General features: G+C 42.3%; 3 protein-coding genes across 5 annotated transcripts; 2 read left to right on the forward strand and 1 right to left on the reverse strand.

Annotated features, from left to right (window-relative positions):
• Positions 1-1,931: 1,931 nt before the first annotated feature.
• On the forward strand, positions 1,932-3,038 carry LOC136778256 (peritrophin-1-like). The gene is made up of 3 exons (XM_066734930.1): positions 1,932-2,003; positions 2,081-2,344; positions 2,819-3,038. The coding sequence occupies exons 2-3, from the start codon at positions 2,099-2,101 to the stop codon at positions 2,891-2,893; spliced, it is 321 nt and encodes a 106-aa protein (XP_066591027.1). The 5' UTR covers positions 1,932-2,003; positions 2,081-2,098; the 3' UTR covers positions 2,894-3,038.
• Positions 3,039-4,154: 1,116 nt separating this feature from the next.
• ChT (choline transporter) lies at positions 4,155-12,599 on the forward strand. Of its 3 annotated transcripts, none has more exons than XM_066734927.1 (8): positions 4,155-4,420; positions 4,514-4,848; positions 4,974-5,302; positions 5,406-5,710; positions 5,808-6,087; positions 6,635-6,852; positions 6,922-7,346; positions 7,449-12,599. In XM_066734927.1, exons 3-8 carry the CDS (start codon positions 5,029-5,031, stop codon positions 7,735-7,737), a joined length of 1,791 nt encoding a protein of 596 aa, XP_066591024.1. In that variant the 5' UTR covers positions 4,155-4,420; positions 4,514-4,848; positions 4,974-5,028; the 3' UTR covers positions 7,738-12,599. The 3 variants fall into 3 exon arrangements, with proteins under 3 accessions (XP_066591024.1, XP_066591022.1, XP_066591023.1); XM_066734925.1 differs by having other exon boundaries at positions 4,519-4,848; XM_066734926.1 differs by having other exon boundaries at positions 4,531-4,848.
• A 951-nt stretch (positions 12,600-13,550) lies between these two features.
• On the reverse strand, positions 13,551-16,678 carry LOC136778255 (loricrin-like). Its single transcript, XM_066734928.1, has 4 exons — positions 16,348-16,678; positions 14,778-15,228; positions 13,871-14,635; positions 13,551-13,779 (listed from the first exon to the last, which is right to left on the reverse strand). Exons 1-4 carry the CDS (start codon positions 16,427-16,429, stop codon positions 13,698-13,700), a joined length of 1,380 nt encoding a protein of 459 aa, XP_066591025.1. The 5' UTR covers positions 16,430-16,678; the 3' UTR covers positions 13,551-13,697.
• Between the last annotated feature and the right edge of the window lie 8,622 nt (positions 16,679-25,300).

Genomic DNA, 25,300 nt, shown 5'->3' on the forward strand with positions numbered 1-25,300 from the left:
GATTTTTTTTTCTTCGTTCGCTTTTACCAGTAAGAGTTTCAAACGAGGGATTCTTGTATACACATATTCGTTGCGTATATAATACCGACGCAATTATATTGAAATGAGAATGTTTAAGTATGCGCATGCATACTACCAGGTCTATTTATCGGTAAATGTCGTAATTTTTCCAGAGTTATATGCGGTATACCTATAAGTAAGACATTTTCGCTTTATTATGTTTGTGTTGGTATGCGCGGAGCGGATAGACGGTACGCACCTGCCTGCATATTCGAGGAACAAAGGAAGTCTCGCTGGCCACCGCCGAAAACATTCTTAATTAAAATATGTGTATACGATAAATAGTGAATACTTAATGTGATGAGCTATGTGGAAAATATCCAATTATTGAAATTTACTTCGTTTGGTTGAGCGAAACTGCTCTTACTACGAATTTATTATGAAACTTGTCAAACTAGCTTTTGCAGTGGAGGGGTAGCTTGTGTTTTTGATGTCGGGTCCTCTTTAATCATCGCATAAATCACCTTGGTTCGATAAACACGCGTTACAAATGAGGTGACACAAAGTTTCAAAGGTCTTACTGAATCAGGCACATATAAGAGCTTGACATTTTTGCTGTATCCTTATAGTAATCTTCAGCCTCATCTCGGTTAGATCGTGTAGTTACGTAGCTGTGATCAGTGAGTAAATTTGCTGAAAATCATATAATAGCTAATTAACACCTGCTTCCACTTGTTATAATTAGTAAAAATAACGGCGTAAAGTAGTCCCGAATTAAAACTATTCTAATAACTTGCGTAAAGTTTAAAAGAGATCAAAACTGTTAAAATTTTTCCGAAGAGGATACTCTCGCCATCTACGCATGATTTGTGTAAGCGCTGTAGGTAAAAATGATTTCATTACGTATAATCGCTTGAAAATGATCTCAAACGTCATAATATTTGCTTCTGTTCGTGTCGATTAAATAATTAAATTTAATTTGCTTACCTCCTCATTATGCTCTTGTTTATACTATAAAACTTTTTATAAAAGTTTCTAAAGTAGTGTGATTACCACCCTACGCTAAGCAGGTAGAGTGGGAGAAAGAACTACAGATGGCGCGAGTAGTCTCACGCTTGGCAGAGATTCAGCCTCCTTGCAACGAGCAATCTTTTATTCCCTACATAAATATAGCTATCGATAAAAGAAAGAATTAATTGAATAATATTATAAAAATAGGCCATTTCTGGGAAACATGAATTTTCATGCAACGAGATTATATTGGCTTGACGTGTGCATATTTAAGTGAAGAGGTTATAGCATATATAGGCGTCTCCTTAAGCGAGTTGAATAGAGGAGAGAACTGGCGGAGGTCACGGCTCGTGACCCAGTTCATCCATCGGGAACTACTTAGTTTATTACTTGCTACTTGCTACCTGACTCAAGAGGATCACCGTCTCCTCGCTTCCACTGAAAAATATCGTATCCTTTATGGTCGTAGATAAAGGGCGTCCTTGTAATGCCTCAATACATTTCCCCTATACATATTTACCTCTCTATTATTCTACGCAGTTATTGATTGGCACTTTATTGAAAAATGTGTAAAAGTTTGACTAGGTTCAATTTAACAGTGCCGATTAAAAATTCTTTTATTACCACGGATTAGTGTGCTATTGTCTATGAATCCTCAAACGAAACGAAAGTCGATGATATTTCTGATTAGACGCATTCTCGTACAACACGATATGATTCACGGTACAATTATCTTTTAATTGATACATTGTTTGCCAAAGAAATTAGCAATGATAAGGCAGTATTGTTTCAAGCAGACATTTCTGGCCTTTTTTTTCTCAAAAAGATACACATACCAGCTTCGAATGGAATAGTTGCGGAACAAGATATTATATAAAGGCATTGATTAGCAGGTAAAATTGACAGTATTGATCCGGATATCCAAGTTAAGTTTACGGTATAACAAACTAACCTATAAATTTCTTGATTATTCGTCAGATCACTATATATATGTATCTATTTTCGTGTATGACAAAGATATATAGAAAGAAATGTGACAATTGTTTAATAATTATTCGTCTTGTTGTAGATCTCTATAAACGTGAGAATGAAATTCGTGTTAGTATTGGTTTGCGCGTGCTTGGTAGCAACGTCGGTTCTGGCTGGGCCGCCATATTTACCTGAAGAGGAACTATCGGACGCCTGTAAAACCCCCAAATGTCCAGTAAAGCCAACCATGAAAAATGGGAAGCCCCTGACGTTATCCTATCCAACGGATTGTCTCCAGTATATAATTTGCGATGGAACGGAAGGACGAGTCGTTGCCTGCCCCCCAGATTTGTTTTACAATGAGGTAAATATCGTAATTGGCAAATGGAAATTTGTGGAAAATGGAGAATTGCTTTAGGATCGGCTTGTACAATAATTGAGAGAAATAACGGGCAATAGCGAATTCGAGTCTTACCCTTGACAACCATGTACCGCATAGAATTGGTAGCCGGCGTATCCACTTAGGAAGCTCGCGAGTGCACGTGTCTATTGTCCCCTGGTGCTGCTTCACCTGACACGTGGCAATTTTCAATTCAACGCTACGACAGGATGCGTGATACTTGACTTCTCGACAGTGCTACGGGGTCGACAACTCAGCACGAACCCACACACATTATCCTTTTATATTTTTTTCCTTCTTTACTGCACTCCTGCACACACGCAACACTCTGTTGCGTTCGATTGAATGGACGAACCGTTTTGATATTATTAATTCTCTAAATCTTCAGTACTCGTCTGCCTGTAGAATTTATTTCGTTCAATTTATTATGATTTTCAGGAGGCAGGATACTGTGATACCAGGGAGAGAGCAAAATGTGTTCCCTGCTACCAAAGGCCACCAGAAAACTTGTGAGGAGGAACCAGTATTGACTATATATATAAAAGCAATGTGTCTACAGACAAAATATATTTAATCATAGAAATCTAATTTGTGATTGGTTAAGGTGAAAGAAGCAAATTGTACTAAAGAAATAAATGCACTACAGATGTAAATTAAAGAGGCGATAGGCAAGAGTTTATAATATATTCAGTGTTATCGACCAGTTTAGTTTTAGACATTTATCGTTAAGCTTTGCTTTCTGCATGCTTATTTGAGAGTCTGCAGTGTTCGTGTATTTGCTTATATCTCACGATGACCTATAATAATCATGGCGGAGGGAGAAACGATCGCTCAGCCATTAATAGATTCTCTCCTAGTCCAGCCTTCTTCGTCCCTGACGTCAGCATTGTTAACTGCTCGCCTGAACTTGTTCACAAGCGCCTGCGCAAATTTTCAACTTTGTACGAAGGTGTATCACGGCTGTGGTACTAGACCTAGAAGAGATGAGAAGGAACCACAGCATCTGAAAATTGCGTCTACTCTTGTAGAGCATTTTATTCTTTCAGACTTTGCTCTAATCAATCACAAGCCTGTAACTCGATCAGACTTAGTCCAGTCCCGTTCCAAACTGGTTCTCCACTACTCCCACACCTCTTGGCCAACTACGATGTATATTCCCTACTGAAATTCTCTTCATACTTAATGCATGAATGGCGGAAGTCACGTTGATCATTGGCTAAGCTATCAAGTGTGGGGGACGATATAGATTTATCGAGCACGCGAGGCTGATGACAGCGTCCTTTGGAAATTGACCCAGGAAGTCTGCCTATAGGTTCACCAGTCTACGACCACTGGATCCATATATTCCGTCCTCCAGAGAGAAAAACCAGAATAATATATGGACAACTGCCACCTTTGCCGAATATCTTCCCAAGTGAATCATCCAAGCAGGATCCTCAGTGACGAGATATGTCCAAAGCATCAATGAAGCAGTTGGAGGCAGGGGGAAAGAAAATTGTTCCTAAGGAAGATGTGTGCAGGGGTGGAGAAGATTCTCCTGGTGGATCATCGTTTGGGCACTGGAGAGAGAGAGAGAGCAAAGTATACGAGTCCCGGTGACGATGATCGGGTGGTACGATGATCGCGCAGACTCGAGGAACTAGTCCACGCCTCTGCTGCGCGCGGGGGTGGGACGCACCCCCGTGACGTCACAGACTTGTAACAAGAGTGAGAAGGAGGTAGAGAGAGGGGGATGAAGGGGTTGGAGAGGGGGAGCGAATCAATATCGCGACGAGTCCGTCCTACCATGTCGGTCCTTGTACCGCGCGAGAGAGAGGCAAGCCTCAGTACGGGGTGGCCGTCGAAGCCGTTAAGGACGTCGAGAGGCGCGCGTCTCGTCCCAACGACGACGAGCTGCACGAAAGAAACTGAAGTTCCATGCGGGACCACTCGCTCGACGATCTACGCGCTACACTCGAGACCCGAGATGGCTACGCGACCATGAGGTAGTCCGGTTGTGCGATCCTCCTGCATCCAGACCCTGAAGCACTACACGTACAGGTGAGTACCGATCGGATTCTATCCGAAGAACTATGTACATTAGAGTGGACGAAGCGGGAGAAAGAAATTGAGGACGTAATTCGGAAATTGGAGCTTAGATTTATGATCAGTGAGATCCGGACACGAGGGTGATTAGTCGGCTGGGGCCGAAGTGGAAGTGCAAGAAGAAAAGTGCGAGGAAGTAGCTGCTGCAGCAGGGTGGTCTGTGCAGAGTCGGGTGAAAATCGATGGCCATCAGCGCCCATGGGCGGCCTCGCGTTTAGGACAAGGAATAGCCCCTCCCAGAAGACCTCGCTCCGGTGGGGCGACTGCTGTCCTCCAAAGGTCAACCCTTCGTCATCGCTGTCCTCCTCGAAGGACCATCGCCATCGGGAGATGTGAGGCTGTCCCCCGCTGTTGCGTGACTGTACCCCACGGGGTCATCAGAGGTATATAATTCTTTGATGAAGGGGGGGGGGGGGATGGGGAGGGGGGCTGAAGGTGTAATATATATATATATATATATATACAAGAGAAGAGTGTGATCGATGGCGTATAAAAATATGCACGATAGGTATCCAGAGCCTCCAAGATCGGACCTCTCTGACCTTGAGCCGTACACCCCGAGGATGATCAACGTCGGAGGGATAATCTCCATCGTATTGTTCTACGTGCTGATCCTATTCGTCGGAATATGGGCGGCCAGGAAGAAGGAGGCTGGCAACGACTCCGAGGAGGAGGTGATGCTGGCGGGTCGTTCGATCGGCCTCTTCGTCGGGATCTTCACGATGACGGCTACCTGGGTCGGCGGAGGGTACATAAATGGGACAGCCGAGGCCATCTACACCCAGGGCCTGGTGTGGTGCCAGGCGCCGTTCGGTTACTCCCTCAGTCTGGTCTTCGGTCGGTGACTCTTGCTTAATTCCTGCTTCGATCCTCCGTCACCCCCACCCCCGCCCCTTTCTCTCTTCCCACAATTAATTTCCCTCCATCCTCTTAATCTCAGGTGGTATCTTCTTCGCGAACAAAATGCGACAGCAGGGTTACATCACGATGCTGGATCCTCTTCAGGATGCCTTCGGGGAGCGCATGGGAGGCTTGCTATTTCTTCCCGCCCTCTGCGGCGAGGTCTTCTGGGCAGCCGGGATCCTCGCGGCCCTTGGGGCCACCATAGCGGTCATCATCGACATGGAGCAAAACACCTCGGTCATTCTTAGCGCGTGCATCGCTGTTTTTTACACCCTCTTCGGCGGCCTCTACGCCGTAGCCTACACGGACGTCATCCAGCTCTTCTGCATTTTCGTTGGATTGGTAATTGCTATAGGAGGAGAACGGGAGTTGTTGAAGTAGATTCCGTAAGGTTTCTCGAGGAACACTGGAAAATCCATCGATGCGTTTGTGGTTGCAGTGGATGTGCATCCCATTCGCTTGGGCGAATCCCAAAGTACAGTCTTTGGGTTCGATGGAGGTCGACTGGATCGGAAGCGTGAGTTCTCAAGAGATTTGGTCCTATCTGGATTATGGACTTCTGCTGATATTCGGCGGTATCCCTTGGCAAGTCTACTTCCAGAGGGTGCTCTCATCCAAGACAGCGGGGAGGGCGCAAGTCCTCAGCTACGTCGCGGCCGTTGGATGCATTCTTATGGCCATACCACCAGTCCTGATAGGGGCCATAGCCAAAGCAACCGGTGAGTAATGCTGTGTACCGCTAGCGTGTTGTATATATACCAGAAGAACTCCGTCTGTATGTATGTACACACATATATAGTATAAATGAGGGGATCCAAAAACGCACCACCCTGAAGGGATTGAATTAGAGACGGTGGGGCCTCGTACGAGCTACTTGACATTTGGTTCCTCGCGTCTATACATATATACGTACATATACATACATAGGAAAGAGAGGGAAGAACTGCTGGTATTTACAAGAGCAAGGCATGTTAGCTATAGGGTGGCCGATCCTCGGTACCCCGCAGCGTATACAATAGCGCGTGTGGGACTTGGACATGTGGTGTCTGTCGGGAAGAGCGAGGGTGGGGTGCTTAGGGTCGAATACGACTCGGCTCGTTCGACAACGTAAATAGGAGAACGATGCCGAAACTAATTCCCAACAGCGTATATATATATATATATAGATGATGTTGCGTCGGAGGAGAAGAAGAACGAGGACCAACAATGTCTTCGGACAATAATGAGACAATTATCATCGAACCTCTTCTTTCGTTCTTGTCGCAGCGTGGAACGAGACGGACTACACCGGGCCATATCCATTCACGTCGAAGCAGACGAGTATGATATTGCCAATGGTGTTGCAGTACCTAACACCGGACTTTGTCTCGTTCTTCGGGCTCGGCGCAGTCTCAGCCGCGGTAATGTCTTCGGCTGACAGCAGCATCCTCTCTGCCAGTTCCATGTTTGCCAGGAACGTTTACAAATTGATCTTCCGTCAGAGGGTGAGTCGCGGAGGGTTCTTAAGAACGATGTGTTCCGGGATGTCCGTAAAACGAGGCGTTTGGTCGTAGGCGTCCGAAATGGAGATCATCTGGGTGATGCGAGTCGGTATAGGAGTGGTCGGGGTGCTGAGCACCGTCATGGCTCTCACCGTACCATCGATTTACGGCCTCTGGTCGATGTGCTCCGACCTGGTCTACGTCATCCTCTTCCCACAATTGCTCATGGTCGTACACTTCAAGGACTACTGCAACACCTACGGCAGTTTGTGCGCTTATATAATCGCCTTCGTGGTGAGGATAAGCGGGGGCGAAGAGTTCCTCGGATTACCCGCCTTGATACGCTTTCCTGGCTACGACGAAGCCAACAATAGGCAGTTGTTCCCTTTCAGGACGATGGCCATGTTGACTTCGCTCGTGACCCTCGTCGGGGTTTCTTACGCGACTCAGGTGGCCTTCGTGACTGGCAGGCTGGCGCCTGGATACGACGTCTTCAGGTGAGCCACGAGTTCCTCTTAAAAATATATATATATATATATGTTTCCTTGTCCCTATTTTATATTTACACTCTCCCCTCTCTCTTCAACATCCACCCGTAGGTGCGTGGTGAACATACCGGACGACGTTGAAAGGGTCGGTCCCGATCCAGCGGAGGGCGAGCAAATGGCGGTGCTTGCTTCCGGAGCTGTGAGACTCTACGGAAGCAAGGACGAATCTAACGGACGAGTGAATCCTGCACTCGAGCCGGACTACGACATGGATCCTGACTGCGGAATAACCGGGGCTGCGGGCGCCGGAGCCAACGATCTGATCGGCGCCGGTGGAGGAGGGGGGGCTGGTAGCCTCCAATTGGGCCCGCGACAACCCCACTCCAGCACCGCGTTCTAATTTCGGGTTTCCCTGATCGGATGCTGTGACCAACAATAACTGCGGCGGTGCGGTGCGTCTTCTCCAAATCTATTATTCTATTTTTATCTCGAATGTCATACGGAGATATAGTATATAGTATATATATATTCTATTTTCACCTCCGACCCAGCAATCATTACATACCTTACTGCTCCCCTCACCTTCTGACTGCATCGTTCATCTTGAGGTTTATGTCTCGCTGATTCAACCATTCACCGCGAGTAAATCATTCAATATTTTCTATCGATTGAATCAACGAGCGATCCTTCTGTCCTTCGGAGGTGTAGTCACTCATATATAGCTAATATACTCGGGTGAGTTTCTCCAGCCTGCACCGCCTTTTAGGCCTAGTCATCTTCTTGTTTTCTTTTTTCAAAGAGATATATATATATATATATATATATATTATAATAAATATATACGATATAACGTACTATTTAGAGCTTAAAAACCGCTTGAACAGCGAAACCTGATCCACCCGACTACCGGAGCAAGATACATAAGCATTGAGCTCGATTGTTGATAGTTTTTTTTGCTCGTTTCGTAGATTTCGTTCAACGGTAGATTCTAAGTATCCATTACGAACCAATTTTCATCTTCGCCAAAGAGGTAAACACACTTGTTATTCGTTGGTTACATGTGTATACATATACATAACACAATAGATCTTCTATATACAAATTCATAATCCGTGGTATATATACATACCGGTACCCGGATTGTTATTTCTTTGTTATCTCGCCTTTCTCTCGCTCGCACGTATACACAAATTTTATTATCACGCATACCTGTGCAGCGAGACTGTATCAATGACGTAATGAATGATTCAACGTAACGCGTTTGCGACAAACGTGAAAATGAAAAAAAAAAACGCTTCTATTCATCGTCATGCTTTTTCAATATTTGCAATTGCTACCGGAATATACTATATTTTGCGCGTGCCTCTCTTCTGATCCCAGTCTCGAACGAAATAGCTCAGGATTCTGGCGGATAAATAATTATAAATAAATAAATAAGTATAAACGAGATTATACGTAGAATCGGGTGGATCGGCCTTCGCTAAAACCGTGTTGTGTTTATTATATATTATATAATATAATATACTATATGCATACTTTTGCATACATATAAATAATCGTGGTATTTTATTGCCGACGAGAGAAAAGTGTGTATTAACGCGTGTTATTATTATTATTTTTTATACGCGTTGCTCTTCTTGTTGCAATGCCATCGTTATTCGAACAAAAAACCTTCTCTCGTGTTTGTTTTCTTTTCTTTGATGTCAATGTAAATGAACGAGAGAGAAAAAAGCGTTCGTGTCAGCTTTATTGGTGGAAATTATTGGGATAAATGGACTATCGTTTGTTTTGTCATTTAACCGAGGTAGCGTTGCCCACTAATTAATAGCAAAAAGCTCGAAAGTATATATATATTTATGTCATCGTACGATGGAATTAATTAAATTAATAAATTGCTTTGCGTCGATGGCAGGAACTCTCGCTGTAGATTTGTTAATTAAAGTAAAAATTGTACTTGTTAGCTGCTATTACACTGTATATGAATTTAGTGCAATGTTTGATTTAAATAGAAAATGTACAATAAAATCCCGCGCGCAAATCTCTATCGTTCCGCTATTTCTGTTTCCGAGAGATTTGAATAAAAAACTATATTGACAAACGTGGAGTATTGATATGTGGATGACCTCTTAACCCTTCGTCTGTACACTGCATCGGTCCTTAGAGCTGAAGTAAAAATTTCCAGCAAAATATTCAGTATGGTTGTAATTACTATAAACAATATTATTCTTCGCGCGTATTTTAATAAAAAAAATGATCCAATCTCAAGGTTAAAAAACAAAAATACAATCGAGAATTTTTTCTCATTTTTACGTTGATTTTGAAATACTAAAACCAAGGTCTAACGCTTTCCGGACCCAGAGTAAGAAGAACACTGTGGTAGAACAGAAGCGTAGTGCAGAGACGAAAGGTTAATTAATCTATAAATTCCAACAAGTAGCTCCACATTTATTCAGTGACCTTATATATATATATATATATATATATATTAAGGCTGGAATAATTCAATTGCTCAATGGAGAAGAATGAAATTACGCGAGATCACGGTAGATAAGGTAGAAAATGCTGAAATACAAAGAAGAAAGTGTAAAAAGGCAAGTATGTACCCTTGTTAGGACTGGGAGGTTGGCGCGAGGCGCCTGTTATGTATCGTGGTAGCTTAGTGACTGCGCACGAGCTAGGAGGGGAAAGGTGGGACGGATATGTAAGTCGCGTAAAATCACAAGCGACTTCTCTCAGTGTGTTTTGCGCGATGTTTACATCTGTCAGCGTCCTCTCGTGACCGAGAGCATCGAAGACTTTCTCTCTTCGGCCGTCCACGCGGGTCTTCGTCGCGACTCGGGACTCGGTCGAAATGGTCGTTGCAACGACCGCTTTTACCCACTCTCGCAGTTTCACGAGAACAATCGAGAATCCGGCAAAATCCTCCCGGAAGCAATAAGACCCGATAATGAGGAAATCAATTGCATCTCGCCATTGCAATTTTAGCTACAATCGTAAACCACTGCAAAGTAATTGCACGAGAGAGAAATGTGTGTATCGTTAACGATGGAAGATTTACGTGCTAAGAGAAAATTTCGTGTGGTTCTTTCCGTTTCCGATATTCGTGTTTGTGTACGGGACGGACGACGCGGCGTAATGTCAACAATAACAGTACACGGGCGTTCTTCGACAGTGGCACTTCCGTCGTTGTTTATGTTTTTATATAATCGTTGCGAGTCGCACAAGAAGAGCGCGAATTTCGTTGTGCAGAGAAATAAATTTTTTTCTAGCGAAGGAAAGTACGTGGAGGGGGGGGGGGGGGGAGAGTGGATGGGGCAACAACCGTGACCTGTAATAATTCTATCGGATAATATAAATCTATTGTACTAAATGATACTTTATTTTTAACGTTGTATATCCTTGAATAAAATTTATTTCCGTAAACGCAGGAGTACGGTTATGCGTGATACGAATAATTGACAGAAAAGATTTTAAGTGATTGAGAGAGAGAGAGAGAGAGAGAGAGAGAGAGAGAGAGAGAGAGAGAGAGAGAGAGAGGGTGCTGCACTGCAAAATTAGTACAATTTTATTAGGAAATAAGCGATTCATACAAAGAAAAACAATAAGTAACTATATAGATCGATATAAACCGGTAACGAGCGGATCTAGTGGATTTGTTATATACGTATAAAAGTTTAGAAAAATGAAAGTTTTATCGCTTCGAAGCTGAAGAGAAGGAACGAAAGAGTATTACTAATTTTGCAATATAGTACATGTTGCGATTGATTTTTGTTTTTTATACTCGGGGTGTGTGTAATTAATTTCATACAAATAAAATAGACACGCATACTCAGATTTATGGTGTAAAGAAAAATGGCTGTAGTATATACATACTTAAAGATATATATATATACTATAGTATATAATAATAAACGGGAGGAGAAAACCGCCACATATCACCTACATATCAATTAAACGCGCATTGTAATCAACGACTTATCGAAGAAGGAATCTTTGCATATCACGAAGTGTGCTCTCTATACATTAGATAAAAATTAGCACGTAAGTCAACTAAGATTACAGTTTAATCAACAACTATGTATATAACGTAACGTATTATGCTGCTATACATATATATGTTGTGTCTCTATAGAAGTGTCCATCGAGCTCGATACTCTTGAATTTAAGAGGACGAATTAACATTGTTATGAGATAATATTATATTTTCATCCTTTTGTTTCTTCAGCAACATTCCATACCTGTAAAGTGAAGTATTTAAAATTTATATGAATTTATCGTGTATAATAACTGCGAATTAATAAGTTATTGGTAAAAATATGTGAAAGAGATTCGTCGATGTTTACTGCTACTCATGATGAAGCAGAAAATATTGAAGATGAAGAATCGTTCTGAGGTTTGGAAATTGGAAGCCAGATCGCGCGCATATACATCCACGTTACTCTACGCGTATCTTCTTCAGTCTAACCAATACACTATATTATTATGTATAAATGAGGAAAATTGCTCGATTACTACGAGAAGTTAAGAGGACGAATTAACATTGTTACGATAATATTGTACTTTTATAGTTTTGTTTCTTCACGGTCGTTCCATACCTGTAAAATGAAGTAAATGAGGGAAATTGCCCGATTACCTCGAGAAATTAAGAGGACGAATTAACATTGTTATGGTAATGTTATATTTTTATCGTTTTGTTTCTTCATCAACGTTCCATATCTGTAAAATGAAGTACTTAATATTTATATGAATTGATTGTGTATAATAGCTGCGAATGAATAATTTACTGGTAAAAATATGTGAAAGAGAGTCGTCGGAGCTTGCTACTCGTGGTCCAGCAGTAAATATTGAAAACGAAGGATTGTTCTGAGGTTTGGAAATCAGATTGCATGCAGACCTACGTTGGCTACGTTACTGTCAGTGAAGCCAGTCTGAGTCTAAACGCGAACCCCTCACTCTGACCTCCCAGCTTGTATAATTGTATGGATTTGGATGTCATTGTGGGGGGAGGGAGGGACTTTTTAGGCCCAAACAGGCTTCACTGCTCTTCGGCAGTCTATCCAGTACACTATATTATTATGTATAAATAATGAAAATTGCCCGATTACCCCGAGAAGAGTAGTATATTCATGTATTTATTCCGAATAACGTTACCCGACATTGTACCATATATTATATATAGTATATACATATATATTCGTGTAAAATTGAACGAGCAAGCGAAATGTTGATTGTAAATGTTAAAAATAAACGGTGTAAAAAATATCAGCTGTAGTTTGTCTTTGATTGATTATCCCTAAAAATTTTAATACAGTAGTTTTTGGATATTTTGTTGTTGTTTTATTTTTGACATTTTTCAGGTTTTTTGATCAAACTCGTTGGATGTAGGAAGCGATTTTCAGGTTTCGTGGTAAAACTATGACCTTTCGTCGACACGACGGTGGTCTCGATCGATTTTCTCCGCGAAGATCCCTGTATGTGGATGGTGTGCGTTTTTAGCTAGGTTATAACGGTTATAACAGAAATATATATATAGAAAGACCTCTTAGTTATTCATGCATTCCCAGTATCCGAGTCGAGTAAATCGATAAATCGACCGGTTGGTTACTCTGCTTCGGTGTCCGGTCGACTAACCTTACTTCTTCCTGGCCTGGCGTATCGGTATCCTCGAGTTCCAAGTCCAACTTGGTCGTCCTCTTGTTCAGGAAATTTCTGCGATGATTTTGGAACCGAAGGACTAAGGGAAGGGTAAGGTCACAAAGTAAGGTGTTCTTCAGCATAGCAGCTTTATTAGTACAAAAAGCGTCTTTACAAAATTAATAAATAAATTACAGGCTGTATGGATGAGGATAAGGGGTCTCTCACTCCAATTTATCTATATCTCTTTCCCTTTGTCGTTTTTTACCTTTGCTCCTATTGGTTTATTTGTCATTTTCTTCCTTGACTCCCGCTCACTTCCTTTTATCCATTACACCAGAAATCTCAGGATCCTCCGGACAGCGAAAGGAAAGGATTTTTATCCTCCCCTATCTTGCCAAATTTTTGGTGTCCATCTCGCAAGGATCAGCGTCCTCCTCATCCTCCTCAATGCTGATCCTTCATTTTCTAGTCTCGAGTCTCGCGCTTCCCAATGTCACGTGACATCCGGAATCTTGTCACTCGTCAGAGATTTTGCAGGAAAAATCATTGAGACTGATCGAAGATCCGCGTTGCTACTCGCGATGAGATACGATGAATTGATTGAGCGGGAAGGGGAAGGGGAAAGGTGAGATTGAATGACGGATGGTCTTTGAGATTGTTCTGCAGGTCGATGATGGCTTCGTGTAACCGGAATTGGCGTCGCGAGAAGAACACGTGTCTGGATTAATATTGGTAACCTCCATTGCTGGCGTAGCCCTGACCGCCTCCACCGCCTCCACCACCCCCACCGGAATAGCCGCCAGAGCTGAAAGGATGAAATTAATATTGACAGCTACATCTCTCAGTCCGTAAGAATAATTTGCTGATGGATGAAGAAGGTTAGGTGAAAAACTTACCCCCCGCCAAAACCACCGCCGCCACCACCCCCAGAGCTGGGTGCTCCGTAGGAAGAGGATGGTCTGCTGTAACCTCCTCCTCCACCAGCACCGCCGGAAGGAGCGCCATAACCAGACGATGGAGGAGCACCGTAACTGGAGGATGGAGCTCCACCTCCGAAACCACCACCGCCCCCGAAGCCTCCTCCACCACCTCCACTCGACGGAGCACCGTAGCTGGAGGACGGAGGGGCACCGTAGCTCGAGGAAGGTGCTCCACCCCCGAATCCACCACCTCCGGAAGAAGGTGCTCCGTACGAAGAAGATGGCCTTCCACCTCCAAATCCACCGCCACCGGAGGAAGGTGCTCCGTAGGAGGACGATGGTCTGCCACCTCCCGAGGAAGGTGCGCCGTAAGAGGATGATGGCCTTCCTCCGCCCGATGATGGTGCACCGTACGAAGAAGAAGGCCTTCCGCCTCCACTTCCGCCTCCGCCACTGTAGCCCCCGGAAGATCCACCACTGTATCCACCTGAAGATCCCCCACTGTAACCTCCCGAAGAGCCCCCGAATCCTCCACCGAAGCCTCCACTAGAAGGAGCACCGTAAGAGGATGATGGTCTACTCGCCGAAGGAGCTCCGTAGCTGGACGATGGTGCACCGCCTCCGAACCCACCCCCACCACTGTATCCCCCACCTCCGCGTCCACCGGCTGATGGAGCACCGTAGGAGGAGGATGGTGCTCCTCCGGAGTATCCTCCACCACCGGAACTTGGTGCTCCGTAGCTGTAAAGACCACGAAGAATTTTTTTATCACATTTCACACTGATTTGGATGATTTGTCTTGAATGAAGAGTATGTTCTCGTAATGAAAGACAAAACCCTTAATCTTACACGATACAATCAGTATAAGTATAAAGAATTTTACCTGCTAGATGGTGCACCACCCCCGAAGGAACCGCCTCCAGACGAAGGTGCTCCGTAGGAGGATGATGGTGCTGAATATCCACCGCCTCCACCACCGCCGGAGTATCCACCGCCTCCACCACCGCCGGAGTATCCACCGCCTCCACCTCCACCAGAGTATCCACCGCCTCCACCCGAAGATGGTGCGCCATAACTGGACGATGGTCTACCGAATCCACCACCGCCTCCACCTGAAGAGGGTGCACCATAACTCGAGGACGGTGCTCCTCCAGAGTATCCACCACCACCACCACCACCACCTCCCGACGATGGTGCTCCATAGCTCGACGACGGTGCACCACCTCCAAAACCCCCACCCCCTCCAAAACTACCGCCCCCCCCAAAACTCGATCCTCCTAAATTCGGCGTCCCATAACTCGTTGATGGCGGCAGGTAATTACCGGAAATTGGTGCTGAAAATTCAATACTCCTATCAGCCAATTACGGTACATTCCTCGCTGTGCTAAACCTATATATATATATATATATATATATATGTATATATAACCAGCCTGCAGTTGTATGTGTAAGTGTAGAGTCAAGGCCAATAATTAAGGAAAGAGCTAGTCACGAGATGGAAAGAGAAAGAGAGCCGCTGGAACGTGACTAGCAGACAAGTCAATTCCAACGAGAAGTACGAGGCTCGTGTCACCAAACAAGATGCAAAATACTCGAACGCACTTTCGGAGACAAAAGGAGCAATGCTGATGATAGCTATACTAACCTAACTTTAGCGTCAATCCTTTACACTTTCACTCGTCAGTTTCATATCCAAACTGCGGATCTCACGTTTAATCTCAAACGACTTTTCACCAAGCGCGCGTACTGTCATCCTTTCAATTGAGAATCTTCTCTAAAGAGAAATTAATCTGCGTATAAATAACAAATTCCATTTTCTCGGCGTTCTTTCCATCTCGATAAATCTATGTCTCGAAACTCCAGAGGACTCTATATATTTTTCAGCAATTTGTCCTACAAACCTCGAGCGCTCATCTTCTTGTACATTTTACACACGATTTACTGTATATATACGATATAATCTGCACCTACCAATAAATTTGAAAACTGGAAAACCCATCACTATTTTCACATAATTTCCCAATTATTATCAACTGATACACATAAATATATTCTATATATACAAAAATACCATTACTATATATATATAAGAAATACTACCTGTATACATTCCTGAGATATCGCAACGAATTCTTAATTACGATCACGCATCCGAAGACTGGGAAAACTTTTGATTTCTTGCTTAAAAATTCAATAGATTTTGACTTTCCTCGCACGAACAAAAAGGAAAATAGTCCAAGTAGAAAAGAGGTCAAAAGACGAGATAGAAATCGAATTTCATTGAAATTCCGCATACGAACTGATTTTACGACTTGTTCGGGTGAACCTCGTACTCTTACAGGATCTACGTTAAATATTTGATAGACATACGAGCGTAACGATAAACCGAAGAAAAACCCTAAGGAAAAAGCGAATAAACTCGAGAATATTCGAAGAAAAATACAAAAACTCACCCTCGGCGTAAATATGCGGTAGCAAAATGGCTAGAGCGAGCAAGGTGTTCGCCAGGGTGTGCCAGGATCTGGCGAGCCTCATTTTGGTCCCAGGAGGCCTCACTGCTGATGGAGGATGGAAAAATCCGGCAGGGCCGAGTCACATTCAAGAAAAATTCGGGTTCGCGACCGATGGACTCTGGGTTGCGGGAAAAAATGAATTTCTTCGGGAACGAGAAGTGGGAGCAGCAGGAAGTGCGGATGTTGAAGAGAAGAACTCGAGACGTAGGAGCCCTGAGAAGCGGAGAACGCGCGAGGCACTCGTTGCTCCCGTACGAATTCGTCTAACGTGCTTCAAACATTGAGGATCTCGCTTATATAGTTGGTGGTCTTTCGGAGAAAGTCCTCGCGGGAGTGCAGGAGGATGCTACCAGTATAGGCGAAGCGTACGTCGGGCCCCGAGGGCGGGGGTGGCAAGGGGTCCAAGAGGGGGCAACGACTCCCGAGAAATACAAGGAGCGCGCTACGCGGCTAAATCCACGTTGACCCTGGTCGCGCGCGCGCGCGCGGATCCCCTCGTGTGTCCTTTCTTCGCACTCTCCGCAGTATACATATGTGTATATATATACAATGTCCGCTTACGGCTCCTTCGACCAACGGACGACCTTGTTCCTCTTCTTGCGATCCGCTGCAGCCCTTTTAAATGGGCTTTTATTTTAAATACCTAATGCTCCTCCTCCCTCCCCCACTTTTTTTAAATTAGTCGGAGTAATTTTACTAATGACTGCAGTGGATGTTGATGTTCATGTGTTTGCTTATATATATATGTGTGCGTATTTTACAGATCCGCAATAACGAGTGTAATCTCGAAACTTGTTCTCTTCGTTTTATCCTAGCGAGAAATTTAAAAAATTTTGGCAAAGTTTAACCGATCGAGTAAAGTTACATACAATAAGCCACCAACGAAGCTCCTAGAATCCCTAAGAAAAAAAGAGTATCCATCTTAAAATTCTATTCTGGAAAGCGCAACGACGAAAGTTCCTCTATACGATTTGCATAGTTTAGAGAGTTAACTGCATCGCGAAGAAAATTGGACAAAATCATTGGGAAATTGTAAGCAGCTTGGGTGATTCTCATTGAAAGGAAAATGTGAAAAATTGTCATGTTCTTAATGAGAGAATATTGTCGAAAATGGAGACTTTGGTGAGGGAGGACAAAGATTAGCCAAATAATTTGTTAATAAATCGATCTTGGATAATTTTCATTAAAAGGAAAATCTGAAAAATTGTAATATTTTTAAGGAGAGAATGTTTTCAAAAATGGACACTTGGTTGGGGAAGAATAAAAATTAGCCAAATAATTTGTTAATAAATCAGCCTAATGTTTGATTCTCATAGAAAACAAATATATACAAAATTACAACATTCTTATTAGCGAAACAATATTACCAAAACCAGAAACTCGATTGAGGAAGAAACGAAATTAGCCAAATAATTTGTTAATAAATCAGTCTTGGGTGAGATCCTGTTGTCTACAATCCCCACCACCTCGAACCAGTACACACACACACACACACACACACACATCCACGCAATAAACGTTCGATTTAGCAACGATTTCTTTTCAGTAATCAACTGGAGGCCTCCCCCGGTGATTGTACAGGTCCCACGTACAGAATTCTCTGTCTTACCATTTAAAGGTGTCAAAGTTCAAAAATGGCCTGGAAGGATTTTGGTTGATTGCCTCCCAGTCATTCGCAATGCGACTGCAAAAAAATTGCAATTTCTGCGAGTTTGTGAGCGAACGAGTGAAAAAAAGCAGCAAAACTCTACTTATGTAATAAATCAAGAGCGGATTTCAAATCAATGCGAACAAAGAAGCGGAGACGTAATAATCCCTTTAATGAATTAGCCGCTTGGCAATGAAGCAACGACGCCGAGGATGAGGAGAAGGAGCGAAACGGATTTTTGCAGAAATTCTGTTGGCGCTGCCTGCGCGAGCACGGATATTAATTATCTAGGGCAAAGATGCGCACAATGCTCCTAGGATCTACGATCGCGAGCGACGTGACTTTCGCTTTTTCCTACTCGACTCGACTCTCGGTCGAGCCTTCCCCCCCCCCCCCCTCCCTCCTACCACGCTTCCTCCAGAAAGTGGGGGAGGGGGGGAGTGGGTCCCCCTTCCCCCGTCGTTCAGGCTTCCAACTGTTCGTCGCCGAAAGCCACGATCTCGCAATTCTATACGACCACTTTTCGTTCGGTTCTTTCGATTAATACTAAATTTATTTCTTTTGTGAAATCCATTGAAAATTGTCTTTTCTATTAATAAGATTATTGTATAAGTATATATATATATATATATTTATTTGTGGTTTAAAATATGGAACATTTTCTCTTGAAATTATTTAATCTATATACATATGTATGTGTTATAGTAAACTCGAGGATGGAAAGTTACAGTTTGTCAGGTTTCCGAGATGAGCTTCCGCAATTAAATTGCAATGAGGCTTCCGGAGAGCTTGCGGATGACGAAGAGAAGAAGGACGAGCATTGGAGAGCAAGTTTACAAAACAATGCAAAGCTTCCTGTGCGTGTGGGTTACGTAATGGTGTGTGTATATATATATGTATATAAGCTAGTTGGTTTTCTTCGTCGAGCAAAGGCAAAAACGAGGCTGTTTTGAATAAAAAATGCGACTATCGCGATGAGTTATGGCCGTGACTAAAGGAAGCTTCACGGATGAGCGAAATAATGGAATACGGAATTTTTAGTAAAAGTAATTAACGTCTCGCAACTCATGGTTGAATACGTTCGATCTCTCGATTTGAGGAAGACGAAAGGAGTTTTGGTTTGGGCCATTTGTTATTTTTCCTTCCACGTTAATCGAGGACCTTCGACTTAATGGTACACGCATGCCATATATAGGATAGGATACGCATCCTCGCTGCATCTCGGAAATTCACGCAGCTTCGATTTACAACTGCGCTGGCTTCCTTCGCGAAATATTCGAGCCTTGTTCCACGAGTCACTCTGCTATTAATAATCCGTCCTGCACCAGGCTTCGTCCCGAATTCTCTTCGCTCATGGCCACCAAAAATTTCTCATCTCGACAGCTAAATTCCTCGTGACTGCTGTGCTACCATTTTATCTCGTCTATTTTGCAATTGCAATTATGCATATGTATCACTATTGATTTTCTGCTCGACTTTTATTTTTAGGCACCGATTCCTTTAGGGCAGTTTCTTCCTCCAGGACATATAAACATGCACACGTACATGCATATATATATATATATATATCGATCGAAAAGACACAAAAGTAGGAATTTTGCTTTTCGCAATTTCGCATGAGAGAATCGAACGTGTCAAGCTCCTTCAACTTGCCATTCCTGTGACATTATCCTTCGATCAAACCAACTCCGCATGAAAGCCGCTGATGTGCTTGCTGTGCGCTGATACTTATCCTGTAATTTATGCATTTGCGCTAAACAGATTCCTCTTTACTCCCTCCCCGACCAATTTACCTTCCTTCCTATAGCCGTTGACCGTGTAGAAATCCATTACATAATTTTCATGCAGGTACTTGACAGTTTATTCGCGCGCTAAACGTCCAATGTTTTTATTGCGCGAAGGCGATAAAACGAGCGAGAGAGAGAGATAGCGAACGAAAAAAACAGTAACACCCTGTATACCCCTGTATATCTATATACACGATTTTAACAGAGTTTTATGACAAATCGACACTCTTTTATTGCGAATCGACGCTCTTTATTGCAGTACCATGTCGCATTGTCAATTATTATCGCAGCAAAGTCTCCAAAGCCAGTCCACGTATTTAATATTCGCATCTCGTCAGCGTTCCATGGAAATTGCTAACATATATATGTAGATCGTCCTGGAATCATAATGAAGCAGCAGCGATGCTAGTAATAGCGCGGGAAAGAAGAAAATCCGTCATCGCTCGATGGATTATTAATGGAGCTGGACTTGCGAAATAAGCTCTTTGGCATCGATCCCGTGTGGATGGATACCTTGCTTGCTCAGTGTGGTCTCTTATACATATAGCTATATATACAGTGCAATGCAACGTTTCTTGTCCTCGATCGCCTATACGCATTTGCATATGACTATACGTCGTTCGTTTCCATTTAATTTCGACCAGTGATATATATATATATATATATATATATATATATGTTATGTTAATTAAATTATATTGGAATTTAATTAAAAATGTCGAGTATCCCTCTCACTCCCCCCTCTTCCCTTCGCTCCTCGCACTTTGCACGATCTCAGTTGAATTATTCCAAAGACTTAACGAAATAAGCTCTTTGGCATCGATCCCATATGTGGATGGATACCTTGTTTAAAGAGCGTGGTCACTTGTATATCTGCGTTTTTTTGTCCTCGATCGCCTCTACGCATTTGCATACGACGATACGTCGTTTGTTTCGATTCAATTCCGACCAGTAGTACACATATGACACATATTCGAATTGAATGAATAATATCAAGTACCCCCCCCCCCCCCCCCACCACCCTCAGCCCTCCTCCTTACAACTTACATGATCGCTGTCGAATTATTAGAACGACTTGGCGAAATGTCAAGGTCGTTCTCCGGCCATTACGTCCTCCTCAGCCAATTGCAATTCGTCGCGTAGTCCACGTAATATTTTCAAACGCAATTCACTCGTGCTACGACATCCCGTTAAGGTTTTATTTATCGTTCGAAAAAAGCCTCTTTAAAAATGTAGGTAAAAGAGAAAAAAATTCGTTTTCCCACGTACACGATTAAGTTTATTAATCGTTGTCGCAGGAAATCACTCGCGTTCCAAGCGATTTCAAGAGTACAGTCAATGCGGAGAGAAAGGATGAGTTTCCCTGAAACCCAGCATTCTCACGAATCACCACGAATCACAGCTATATTTACTGCCTCGAGTCGCGTCACACACGTGTCGTTCCTGCAAATCCATCCTTGAACCTCCAGCGAAGAATTGACCTTTGTCATCAGATTGTTAACCTTTTTTTTATTTTTCGCTATAAATAATGTTGTTTCTTTGTAGAGAGAGAGAGAGAGAGAGAGAGAGATTTTAACGTTAATTCGAGGTTTAGGAATTTTACTCTTCAGCTTCTTCTTCAAAGTATTTTTCATTATTCTTCCAAAAAAATGTAATGAATATAGTATAATTTTTATAGGGAGGGAGATACAAAAATGTTAATTATTATAATTGTTACATGCAATTAACGATTTATTATTTGTTTATTCGTTGCAGAATCGAGTTAATTGTGAATAATCTAATATAGTATAATAATAATAAGGTTGTCCATAGACGAGAAGATGGGACTGTCCACGAAGCAACTTTCTCCGTGTACATTTGCGCAAAAAGATCGATCAGAGAAAGCTCGACGATAATTGATAGCAGGTGGTAACAAAAAGTTGACGGAAAAGGTACCAATAGTGACCTTGCTCACCCTCACGCGAACATTGGATTCTCTCTCTGCCGCTTATCGATGCACCTGTAAACATTAAAAAAGGCAGATTTATGCACGTTATCGATATGGAAAAGTGTCGATAAATAATTTAAATGCCGTAAGGTTTCCTTTACTATTACTATAAATATACATACACACACGTATATTGATCTTTAGAGTATTATAAACGTCACTGTGTCGTGTCATTCGAATTATAGCTGTGATTAGGTTATATGATTATGAGTTATTCAATTAATCATATTTATGTAGAAACTTGTTTAAAATTTGAGAAAAATATTCTGGAGGAAGGAAAGCTTGACTTTCTCTTTGCAAAGGGAAATAAAGCACGAAAAGTTGGCAAATTTGCAAAGGGTTTATATATCGAAATCTATATCACAGCTGTATGCCACGTGAACGAAATTGCTTATAATTAGGTTAAACGAAAATCAGTTATCCAATTAATAATATGTATATACATTTATATATAAAAGCTTGTTTAAAATTCGGGGAAAAAACTTCTTGCAGAAGGAAAGCTCGAATTTTTGGTTGAAAAGCTTTTAGAGGCGAAAAAGCGCAAAAACTTGGAAAATATGCCAGGGGTTCATGTATCGAGATCTGTTTTATAAACGTATATATATATATATATATATATATATATACAGTACGGTGAACGAAAATCAGTTATTCAATTAATAATACATCGATGTAGAAACTTGTTTAAAATGCGGAAAAAGGCTTGAGGCGGAAAGGAAGCTCGAATTTTTTTGCGAAGCTTCTGGGAGAGGAAACAGCGCAAAAAATTGGTAAATTTACCAAGGGCTCTTATATCGAGATCTATTTTATAGCCGTGTGTGTGCACAGTAAATAAAATTATCAATAATTAAGTAAAACGCAGAAATCAGTTTATCCAATTAATAATATTTATATATAAAACTTTGTTCAAAATTCGAGAGAAAAAAACTTGCGAAAGGAAAGCTGGAATATCTCTTAGCAAATCTTCCGTCGGTGAAGATGCTTTGGAGTGGGGGTAAGAGGGCAAAAGAGTGGCAGATTTACGAAGGGTTCCTATATATAGTATATACATCGAGAGAACCGTTTTATAGCCATGCGGGACGGTGAACGTGGACGTGATGGAGAGAGCTCGATCAGACGGCATGCTCGGGGAAATTACACGGTTCCCTCCTCGAGGTAGGAAGGGGCTGAAGAGAAGGGGGGGGGGGGGCTGTTACGTTGTAAACGACTGACATCCCCCGGCGAGGCTCGCGGCATCTCGCGCGCGTGCATGAGTTAGTATATATATATATATATGTGTGTACATATGTACAGAGCGCAAGAGTGAGATAGACAAAGTGGGGGCGGGGCTTGAGAGGGTGGAAGGCGTGGCCTGGCACGATCAATAAAACCACCCCGCTCTAAAAAGCGGGAAGCGGGTGCATGGACTCCACGAAACCACATCGATCCCTCCCGTCTACGCCACTCCGGGATTCCAACGAGCTCGACGCGTCCTCCCAGGAGTTACGGAGAGTTCACGCCAGCCACGTAAAACTGCGCCTGTGAATTCAACGAGGATCGCTCTCTCCTCGTTAAATGCCTCGAATGCCACGAGTCGAGCATCTAAGGTTCAAAGAGAGCGTGAAAAAAATGGTTGGAAATTATTTATGGGAATAATTAAAAAAATATTACTCTTCGGGGTATCTGTGTGTATTTTTTTTTTTTTATTTATTTATTTCATATAAAAAAGATATAGATTTTTTATAGAGGTGCAGTGGTTATGGGTGTTAGCGAGTATCGAGCATGCTTAACATTGGATCACACTCGACCTTATCGTATATTAAGGTCACGGCTTATCTTCTGGCTCGTATGCGACAGGTCGAGTGAATATAGTCGATATATAATGCCAGCGGCAAAAAATTTCTATTCACGCATTTATAGCATGAGAAATAAAGCAGGAGTGAGATTTTTCTCGATCGATCTTATAAACTTGACCAATTTTGTTCTATATGCTGGGAATTTATTCTTGTCCCATTAAGGTTAGTTCAGCGATAGGTCAGAGACGTTTGTCACGCAGTCGTTCACGTTTTAAATCAATTAACGTTAGTGCCTTAGTCCAATCACCTGGTCTGATTCATTCTGGTTTTATTTGCACCTTTCGAGGAAAATGTGGTGCAAGGAATAAAGCGATTAAATTAGTCTTCATTACCTGAAAAAATGTTTGCTTGGGATTTAATTATTAGAAAATTAAAAAATTAGTCTTTGTTGTGCTTGGGGGGAAAATCAATTAAAATGTAGAAAGGAAATGAGAGAAAAATGAAGAAAGAAACTGTTCACGTTCAATTTACTTTTATACACACGCACACACATATACTTGTACGAACCTCGTGCCTTACGCAGGAGATTTGGCTCGAGTCCTGAACCGAGCAAACCTACACACACACACACACACACACACACACATATATATTTGTACAGTCGAGTAGTAATCGATGGTATAACAACACCATGCTCTATTATTCATAGTTGAAATTCCATTGATACTCGGAAAAATAGGAATGTTTAGCTATATATTCCAAGGATAATTATAATCGAGCAACTTTTTGTCTCTGTATATATATATATATATATATATATATATTCATTCACGCGAGGCTTCGGAGCTTCTAGCCTGATTCTCTCCCTTGGCCACTTCTTCCACGTGCTTCTCAGGCTGCACTCATTCACGACACGCAGTCACGCAAGCTTCGATCCACTCGCACCAAGCGAGCTTTAGGGAAATCAGCTATAAATACCCCCCAATTAAATTTGCCTGAAAATAAGACGATCGATGATTAAACTCGTATGCGAAAGAGGGCAAGTGCCAATTTTTTTCTATGATATGAGAATTAGTTTTGTATTTTTTATAACTTTTTCGTAGTTTTATTATTTCTTTTATTTACGCATTGCTTATTCTGTCATTTTGACTCTCTATAATTTTATTCCACTTGAAGAATAGCATTTAGTCGAATTATACGTTACCGAAATAATATAGTATAAATAAAACTTATCGTTGCTCATTTAATTTTTCAAGATATAAAAATAATTCTTGCATTTTTCTTCCTTTATTTTTTGTACTTACTATACTTTTCGTGTAATTTCCACCCTTTACAATTTTATACGACTCGAGGAATAGCATACGATACTAAAGTAACAGTATGAATAAAACTTATTGTTGCTCACATTCGATTTCAGTAAAACTGATTGCACGTAAATGCAAATGAGAATTATTATTCAACCTTTTGTTTGCAGAGTCACGCGAGAATCTCGGGAATGCTTTCTTCGAAACGTTCTTCCAGGTGACACAGAAATAGTCAAATCGATTTTTAGCGGCTCTCCCCCCCCCCCCCCCCTTGCTTCCTTCTTTCCCCCGGCAATTCCTTTGCTGTCTTGGCCAGTCCTTTTAGTTTTCGACAGGCTTTTTCTGCAGGAGTCACGCGATCTCTCGCTCAGACCCCTAGCTCGCACGTAGCT

Source organism: Prorops nasuta, unplaced genomic scaffold (assembly GCF_024137725.1).
Source record: "Prorops nasuta isolate Cenicafe-Biocafe unplaced genomic scaffold, Cenicafe_Pnas_1.2 PNAS00014, whole genome shotgun sequence".
In the NCBI taxonomy this organism is placed as follows: Eukaryota; Metazoa; Arthropoda; class Insecta; order Hymenoptera; family Bethylidae; genus Prorops; species Prorops nasuta.

Coding starts and splice junctions, on each gene's coding strand:
- LOC136778256 (XM_066734930.1), top strand. CDS start 2,099: ATGAAATTCGTGTTAGTATTGGTTTGCGCGTGCTTGGTAGCAACGTCG. Junction 2,345..2,818: donor CAGATTTGTTTTACAATGAG/GTAAATATCGTA, acceptor TATGATTTTCAG/GAGGCAGGATACTGTGATAC.
- ChT (XM_066734927.1), top strand. CDS start 5,029: ATGATCAACGTCGGAGGGATAATCTCCATCGTATTGTTCTACGTGCTG. Junction 5,303..5,405: donor CTCCCTCAGTCTGGTCTTCG/GTCGGTGACTCT, acceptor TCTTAATCTCAG/GTGGTATCTTCTTCGCGAAC. Junction 5,711..5,807: donor TCTGCATTTTCGTTGGATTG/GTAATTGCTATA, acceptor TTGTGGTTGCAG/TGGATGTGCATCCCATTCGC.
- LOC136778255 (XM_066734928.1), bottom strand. CDS start 16,429: ATGAGGCTCGCCAGATCCTGGCACACCCTGGCGAACACCTTGCTCGCT. Junction 15,229..16,347: donor ACCGCATATTTACGCCGAGG/GTGAGTTTTTGT, acceptor TTGAATTTTCAG/CACCAATTTCCGGTAATTAC. Junction 13,780..13,870: donor GGCGGTGGTTTTGGCGGGGG/GTAAGTTTTTCA, acceptor TCATCCTTTCAG/CTCTGGCGGCTATTCCGGTG.